General features: G+C 38.6%; 1 protein-coding gene across 1 annotated transcript; it reads right to left on the reverse strand.

Annotated features, from left to right (window-relative positions):
• Nucleotides 1–222: 222 nt before the first annotated feature.
• On the reverse strand, nt 223–8939 carry LOC125176755 (olfactory receptor 5M9-like). The gene is given in 3 exon segments (XM_047878565.1): nt 223–594; nt 596–1157; nt 8347–8939. Coding segments are annotated over 3 exon segments (1527 nt in total).
• Between the last annotated feature and the right edge of the window lie 541 nt (nt 8940–9480).

Genomic DNA, 9480 nt, shown 5'->3' on the forward strand with positions numbered 1-9480 from the left:
GTGAATTACACCAATATGTCAGTTTGTCAGATGGTTGTAAACACAAAATAAAGCAGGTTTAGCAGTTAGAGTCCATTCATGGAGTAAAACATCACCGTGTTAGATTGGACCTTTTCTTGTATATAAGAGTCACCTTTAGAAAATCCTTGTTGCATTGGGACTTTTATGCCTGGACATTTATAACAGGTAGCAACATACCACAAAAAATATTTTTTGCCAGTTTCACTGCCCCACATTTGCCTTGGCAATTGCTTTGTTGACTGCCTCTCTCACATCCTTGTTCCTCAGACTGTAGATCATGGGATTCAGCATGGGGATCACTGTGGTATAGAACACGGCCACCATTTTCCCCTGCTCCACGGACTCTTCAGTGGGACGCCTGAGGTACATGAATATAAGAGTCCCATAAAACAGGGTCATAGCTGTCAAGTGGGACCCACAGGTGGAGAACGCCTTCTTCCTGCCCTCAGCAGAGTGCATCCGTAGCACGGTGACTACAATGAGGGTGTAGGACGTGAGGACCACAGAGAGAGAATATGTGAAGTTTATTCCAGCAATTACAATCATCGTGTATTCTTTGATGTGGACCCCCCCCCCAGGCAATCTTGATGAGAGGAGGGTCTGCACAATAGAAGTGGTTGATTTCAAAGTTTCCACAGAAGTACAATCCATATGTCCAGAGGGTACATATTAAGCTAACAGAGAATCCATAGACATAAGGCACAGAGATAAGTCGAACACAGACAATCCTGGACATTCTACTGCCATAAAGCAAAGGCTTGCAGATGGCCATGTAGTGATCAAAGGCCATCACTGCCAAGATATAGACCTCCACGTGGACAAGGGCAATGAAAAAGTAGCACTGCACCAAACACCCCACATAGGAAATAGTTTTTGTCTCTGATAATAAATTTTCCAGCATTTTGGGGGTGACATTGGAAGAGAACCACACATCGACAAAAGACAAATGGCTCAAGAAAAAGTACATAGGGCTCTGAAGCTGAGGACTGATGCTGATCAGAATGATCATGCCAACGTTCCCTAAAAGAGTGATCATGTAAACTACTAGGAATATCACAAAAAAGAGAACTTGAAATTCCTAACGACTGGCCAAGCCCAGAAGAACAAATTCTGTCACATCCGTGAAATTTGGCATTGTCCTAACACAGAGCCAGTCTGTAGTGCCTATGGAGAGGAAAAAAAAAAAGAATGGATCTGTTTTTTTCTTGAAACTTTTGAGTCATATATATCTTTATTCTAATTCAAATCATTTAAAAATCGATGCAAATATTGTGCCATGTGCAAGATAAGAATATGAAGGCATCATCAGTTCCTGTAGTAGATCTTATAGGTAATGGCCATCAATATTTGTTAGTTATTTATCAGTAAAATAGACAACTACCTACATTGGTATCATATATTATTAAAAATGGACATTTATATTTTGCTAGAGCAGTATAATAATGTTAAAATCACAAGGCACACATATGATTCAAGTCAGACGGAAGGTTGTCAGGGAATGGCTAAAGCCTATTCAACTTACGAACTTACACATTGGTGTTACAATCTAGTTACTGACATATTTGCCCTACCTTATGTCAGCATATGATTTATTCCTGCAACATATGAAATTCCTGGTTATATTTTATTTTGTTTGGCTAAACACCGTGCTTGTTTGAGTGTGGCACCCCCTATTAAAATTCTGTTAACAGATAAATATCATGAAGTGAAGTTTAGGTGACATGTTATTTCAGATTCCACTGGTTTTCAGAACAAAGCAATTCTACATCTTCTTATTCATTTTTCGCAGCTAATGTTATCACAGGGGAAAGTTTCCCCAAACAATATTTTTCCCATTTACTACACTTGCCCAGCTTACTTCTCTCAACAAGTAAAAACTTGCCATAAGTTCTCAAGGATGTATCTGTAGGCTTCGCACCATCTTGGGAGTTTAAGCTCCCCATAGTAATAATGGTTTGAAGGGCATATTACTGGTTTACCAATGGACCTTTGCTTATAATTGCTTATCCTAATTTATTCACAAACATCAAAGCCAATTATATGGCTGATATATTTGTCATATCTAGAAGAGTTCTAAATTCTGGAAATCTGAGGGTGAACGAGATGTACAAGATTCTGGCTTGCCTCGTACTTTATTCTCATGGAAAAGGAGTAAGCAATACACAAGGATACCAGCAAGAGACTCCAGGGAGTGGACATGCTGTGACAAAAGTGCCACATGCTAGGGAGATAAGAAATAAGAGGAGGCAGGGCACAGACATACAGAGTGAGCAGAGATTTCTCTGAGGAGGTGACTTCTGAGTTGGTGAGGAACAGTGTGGAAATATGAAATGAAGGGCATGACGTGCAAAAGCTCAAAAGGAGAAGTATTTGCTTGGCATGTTGAAAAAGGGTGTTGCTAGAGACATCCTTTTATATATTGAAAAAATGTACAAGCTCTGTGATCACATTATGGCCCCTGCTATTAGTAACAGGATAAATTTAAGTGTGTTACTCTCTAAGAACTATTTCTTGCTCTTAAAATGTTTAATACTGGAATTAAAGATGCTATGGATTGGGCACATAACATAATAAGCATCGAAGGGTTTCTAATTATTAATTTTATGTTTTATTTAATTTAATTTCCTTTGACAGAGAGAGCGTCCATGAGAGGGAGGGATGGGCCGAAGGAGAGAGAGAGAGAATTTTAAGCAGACTCCACACTCAGTGCAGAGCCCAATGTGGTGCTCGATCTCATGACGCTGAGATCATGACCTGAGCAAAAATCAAGAGGCAGACAACCAACTGAGCCACCCAAGCACCCTGATAAGCACCAAGGTTTCAATTCTAAGTCTCCCCTTACTATGTATTCCATGATTGTAACCCATCTTTTGTACCTTTCGAGTGTGAAAATACTGAGTCAGATGACAGCTGCAGACTGGTTGGGGACTAGAGGTAAGGGCAGGGATTTCCCTATGTAAAAACTCCTGACCCTACTTGATGCACCTATGATTCTCTAATTAACAGAGTCAACTTGTGTTAATGGACCTACTATCTTTCTTGAAGTATAAAACACAGGGGCACCTGGATGGCTCAGTCAGTTAAGTGTCCATCTCTTGATTTGGGCTCAGTTCATGACCTCACAGTTGGTGGGTTCAAGCCCCACATTGGGCTGGACTCTGTGCTGACAGCATGGAGCCTGCTTGGGATTCTCTCTGTCCCTCTCTCTCTCTCTCTCTACTTCTCCCCTGCTCTCTCTCTCTGTCTCTCTCTGTCTCAAAAATAAATAAAAAGTGAACATCAAAAGTAAATAAAGTATAAAACATGTAAAAAAGCATCAAGGTATCTAAGATGTATAAATTAATACTACTTCTCCAATTTTTAGTCCCTTCCTGTGTGTGCATTTCTTCTCCTCTGTACAAAATCATCAGCTCTGTGGTTGTAATTGCCCAGCTTGGATGTTACATATAACTAATACTCAGGAATGTTCACACTTACCATTTTTTTTTACGGTGCCGTGATCTCCAAGTCAGCTTTATAGAATACATTACAGTATTCTAATATTATAAAAACTCTTCAAGACAGATTCTTCTAGAGACAACAGTCTCAGCTTTATAACATCAGTAAGAATAGTGAACTGTTACCGAGTGCTTACCGAACGTTTTGCATGCAAAGGTCCTATGAGACAGGTTCTATCAGCAACATCACTTTGCAATGAGGAAACCAAAGCACCGAGGCTGAGTACATCTCCCTGGTCAGACAACCACTAACTGACCATATTAGGATGCAAACCAATGAATTTAACTCCAGTGTTGTCCCCTCAATGACCTTATATTGCTGCCTCTTTGATGACCTATTCTATTATCTTATTTCTTTACATTTAAAAGTTAGCTTGATTATCCTTCAAGACATAACCAAGTTATCCTTTTAACGGCCCATCCTCGATAAACTAGAAGAACTTTGTATGACCCTGGAGCAGGCTGAACCACAAAGATAGCAGACCATGGACTGCTTCTTTCTCCTCCTCAAAGTTTGAGAGATCCCACAGATCTGGGATGAGATGATCAAATGACTTCTTGGAAAAAGCCAGTTGATTGCCCGAGTGCATCATCTGTCAGAACAATTGAGAAGATAAAATGTGTAGTTTACCAAAAAAAAAAATGTATTAACCTTTTAGGAATTTCCCATGAAGAAAGATAATAGAGGTATAGTTACGAGTCGAATCATTCCCACTGACATAATATTCTGACCTCCATTCAAATATTTTTTAAAACAACAGTGCGTGGGGCGCCTGGGTGGCGCAGTCGGTTGGGCGTCCGACTTCAGCCAGGTCACGATCTCGCGGTCCGTGAGTTCGAGCCCCGCGTCGGGCTCTGGGCTGATGGCTCAGAGCCTGGAGCCTGTTTCCGATTCTGTGTCTCCCTCTCTCTCTGTCCCTCCCCCGTTCATGCTCTGTCTCTCTGTCCCAAAAACAAATAAACGTTGAAAAAAAAATTAAAAACAAAAAAACAGTGCGAAGGAGGCACCTGCGTGGCAACTAAGCATCTGACTCTTGATTTCAGCTCAGGACATGATCTCATGGTTCCTGAGATCGAGCTCTGTGTTCAGCTCTCTGCTATTGTAGAGACTGCTTGGGAGTCTCTCTCTTTCTCTGTCTGCCTTCCCCCCCAACCAAAATATCAATCAATCAATCAATCAATCAATAAATGCACAAGCAAGCAAGCGAACAAACTTTAAAAATTAAAAATAAATACAACAATGGGAAAATCAATGGTACTTGTAGAGAAGAGTAATGGGTAAAAAATGAGAATAAAATGTTATAAATCCCCATTGTAATGAGCTCCCTATGATGTTTTGAATGGATAGAGATAAGAATATTTCCCCATAATATAATTTCAAAAAATAAAGTACCGTGATAACAAATAAGTCTGCAAAGAAAGTCTCAGTGGTATGTTCAAGACAGAGACAAAAATGAGAAGATTTGACTGCATTAATCTGTGTTGCAAAAATACACAATCTGCAGACCTACCTTCAGCAGAGAACAACAAAGGACAGTTTCCCAGTGTTTATAATAGAATTTTGAACACTGAGAGCATTGAGAGCATTTCCCCAAGGAGCTGCCCAGGTAATCATAAAAGGAATAATGATTAAAAGTCTGGAAGTATCTCAGGAGGGAGAAGTTAAGGACCGTTAATGAGAAGGGTAGTCTTTGTAGTAAAATTAAGAAATCAAAATTCTTGATAACATGATGTAACTTTTCCACCATCACATGGGTTCTGCCTTCTTTCACTCAAACTTGGCAGTTATGCATCTCAGGAAAATATTCTTCTTCTTTTTTCTTTAATCTTTTAATGATTTATTCTTGAGACAGGGAGAGAGACAGAGCATGAGAGGGAGAAGGCGGAGAGAGGGAGACACAGAATCTTTAGCAGGCTCCAGGCTCTGAGCTGTCAGCACAGAGCCCAACGTGGGGCTCAAACCCATGAACCGTGAGATCATGACCTAAGCTGAAGTTGGACACTTACCTAACTGAGCCACCCACACACCCCTCGGGAAAATATTCTTGGTTTGCATCATGACAAAGAGAGATAAATACACTTTATGTTAGAGCTGCTTAAATATAATGAGGCTGACAGATACAGAAATAAATGTAATACTAAGATTTATTTTTAAAGTATTTTACAAAGATATCTTGAATTCTCAGCAAATGGCAAAATTGCTTTAAGTTCTGTTAACGAAACTAGAATCATAGATATTATTAGCCCAAGACCTTTGAAGTTAATGACTATCACCTTAAATTAACAGGCAAATCATAAAAAATGATTTATCCAAGGTGACTAACAAACTGCTTTGAAATTTGCAAACTCAAGCAGGAGCATCATTTGACCTTTGACCTCAATGTCCTCACTCTTTGTATAACACTAAACTAACTCTCCAAAAAAGTAAACAGGGAAATCTTTTCATTTTTGAAAAAAAAAAACACAAAAAAACAAAAAACAGGTAACAAAGATCCAGACCCACCTGCTCACAGACTACAAAGTATCAAAATACTTTAAAACCACACTTTGAAATTTATTAGTAATCAACAACTAATTTGGCACATCAAGAGCTCTCTAAATGTGGAAAATAAATGGTTGTACTGACAAAGCTCCTTTTAACTAACCCCACAAGTAACATTGTGCTAAATATTACAGTCTTTAGGGTGTTTAAATTTTGCAACCAAAGAGACAGTGATACAGTATTATAATTTAATCCAAATTAGTAATTTGTATAAGTAGGAGTATTTTTTTTCCTAATGTTTATTTATTTTTGAGAAGCGAGAGAGACGGAGCATGACTGGGGGAGGGAATGTTTATTCTCATACACATCAATCTCATGTTATATTTATATCTTTGAAGGTAAATTTATAATTATTTACATGTATAATTTAAGTGTGTATTACATTGTTATAGTTATGTATTTTCTACATCAAAACAGCAGTTTGTTTGTTTGTTTATTCATTTACCAAGAGACTTTAAGAAAGTCCAAGGTTTGGGGTTTTTTGGGGGGTTTGTTTGTTATCTGTTTGTTTTTAATGTTTATCTATTTTGAGAGAGCAGGAGAGAAAGAGAGCATGAGCCAGGGAGGGACAGAGAGGGAGAGAGATAATCTCAACCAGGCTCAGAACCCAACTCGAGGCTCTATCCCATGAACCATGAAATCATGACCTGAGCCAAAATCAAGGGTCAGACACTCAACTGACTAAGCCACCCAGGTGCCCCAACAAAGTCCAAGTGTTAACGTCATTGTCTCATGCTTGTGTTTTGTGAAATGAAATATGAGAAATACCAAATTATGTTAACACTATCATGGTGGGACATGTTATTAGCAACAAATAGACTACCTAAATACTTTATGTCTTTCAGATACAAAAATTATTTCAAACTACTTAGCTACCTTATCTTAGTCACAGATGTACCAAGTGTTCCCCAGGAATATCAGTTTAATTTTTTAAGTGAACTCTAGAGAGCTGTGCTTTCAAAAATACACAACCATTCACCGATTCTACCCAGTCTTCAGTCAGATTGAAGACACTGTCAGGGGCATGTGAGAAGTACAGTCTGGTCACTGACCACCTTGGCATTGAAATACAGCAGTTATTGGAATCTGTAAAGGAGAGACACTTACTATGTTGTATCTCTCTTAAACACCAAAAAAAATCTAAAAGGGATTAACTACAATAGGATAGCTATTTTCAATGGGGTAGTCTCGGAAAAGACCCACCCTTCATCTTGAAAAAAGCATTTGTTCTCACACGGTCTCACCACTGTAAGCCAGACCACCATTTTGATGTCATCATACTAGAAAACTAAGTGAAATATACTATTTTTTGGCCCCAATTTACTCTCTAAATAGGCAAACTGATAAATATATCCCAAACTCATCCATTGCATTTTTTTTAAGTAAGAAAAACAAAATCTTTTCATTGTAGCTAAGTATTTGAACAATTGCAATTAGTGTACCAGGGGACTTTGGCTCAAATAACCTTTTCAATGAATTAATTTATTAAATTTTAATTAATCCTCACTACTTACATCAACAGGGATAGATCTATCTCCTTTTTTTTTCTGAATTCAAGACTTCCTCTTTTTTAATTTTTAATTTTTTTTTTACTTTTTAAAAGTTTATTTATTTAAGAGAGTGCATGTGCACCCGTGAGTGAGTGGGGGAGGGGCAGAGAGAGTGAGAGTGAGAGACATAGAGAGAGAGAATCCCAAGCAAGCCCCACACTCAGCACAGAGCCCCACATGTGTCTGGGTCCCCATGACCCTGGGATCAAGACCTGAGCCAAAATCAAAAGTTCGACGCTTAACCAACTGAGCCACAAGGCACTTCCTCTTTTTTTCTTTTTTTAATTTTTAATGAACAAAATCGTTAGCTTTTGTGAAAAGTCTTTAAGCGATGTGCTGAACAACAACCTGTTGGCTAATGCTTATGAAAACACAGGAGATACTATCAACTGAATTTTATTTTGTTAAGCATGTTCTGCTGGCCACTTTGCTCATGGCTTCTTTCACATCCTTGTTCCTCAAACTGTAGATCATGGGATTCAGCATGGGGATCACTGTGGTATAAAACACAGCCACCATTTTCCCCTGCTCCACGGACTCTTCTGTGGGACGCCTGAGATACATGAATATGAGAGTCCCATAAAATATGACGACAGCGGTCAAGTGGGACCCACAGGTGGAAAAGGCCTTCCGCCTCCCTTCGGCTGAGTGCATCCGTAGAATGGCAATGAGAATGAACAGATAAGAAATGGTGACGACAGTCAGAGAATATGTGAAGTTAATGCCTGCAAGTATGATCATCGTATATTCTTTTACGAAGGTCCCAGCGCACGCCATTTTGATGAGAGGTGGGTCTGCACAGTAGAAGTGGTTGATCTCAATTCTCCCACAAAAGTACAAGCCGTATGTCCAGAGGGTTGCTGCCAGACTAGTCAGAAAACCATATATGTAAGGGAAAGAAATCAGTCGAATACAGACAGCTCTAGACATTTTGCTGTCATAGAGCAGAGGGTTCCCAATTGCCATATACCTATCAAAGGCCATCACAGCAAGAATAAAAATTTCTACATGGACAAGGGCAATGAAAAAGAAACATTGCACCAAACAACCAGCATAGGAAATAGTTTTTGTCTCTGATAACAGATTTTCCAGCATTTTAGGGGTGACATTGGAGGAAAACCACACATCAACAAATGACAAATGACTGAGAAAAAAGTACATGGGGCTGTTAAGCTGTGGACTGATCTTAATTAACATAATCATGCCAATGTTGCCCACCACGGTGACAATATAGACCGCAAGAAAAATGACGAAGAACAGAAACTGCCATTCCTGATGACTGGTTAATCCCAAAAGAATAAACTCTGTCACATCGGTGAAATTGAGCATTTTCTGAATTCTAATCAATATTGTTATAAATCTCAGCGATAACTAGAAGGAAATAAATTTAAAAATCACATATGGTTTGTTTAGTAATTTGTTATCTTCCTTTATGCAATATCTATGACTACACTTTGCCATTCTTTACAGCAAATTTTTCTTCTGGGCACTTGGTATGTAACAGGCTTTGAAAGTTACTGAGGTGAATAAATAAACAGGACCTGACAGTTGTACCAAAATATTGTGATTGAAACATACTAGTACTAAATATTGTGCTTAGCCAAATTTCTAAGACTACTTCTTAAACATCTCTTATTTCCAATACTGGTGTATTTTGTAGTTTCGTAGTTTAACATATTTATGAAGGGCTATAGTTCTCCTTTTAACCCAACTCCAAAATAGTTTTTTACCTTATCACTTTTTCACCATAAGCATAAAACATGTTCTCCGTGATTAGGTATGGAAGCCACTTAATCAAATAATTCACCAGCCCTAAGTGTCAGATAAAAAAAGTATTTTTAAGCTAACCTCATACTTGCACTCATTTATG

The sequence above is a fragment of the Prionailurus viverrinus genome, chromosome D1 (assembly GCF_022837055.1).
Source record: "Prionailurus viverrinus isolate Anna chromosome D1, UM_Priviv_1.0, whole genome shotgun sequence".
Taxonomy (NCBI): domain Eukaryota; kingdom Metazoa; phylum Chordata; class Mammalia; order Carnivora; family Felidae; genus Prionailurus; species Prionailurus viverrinus.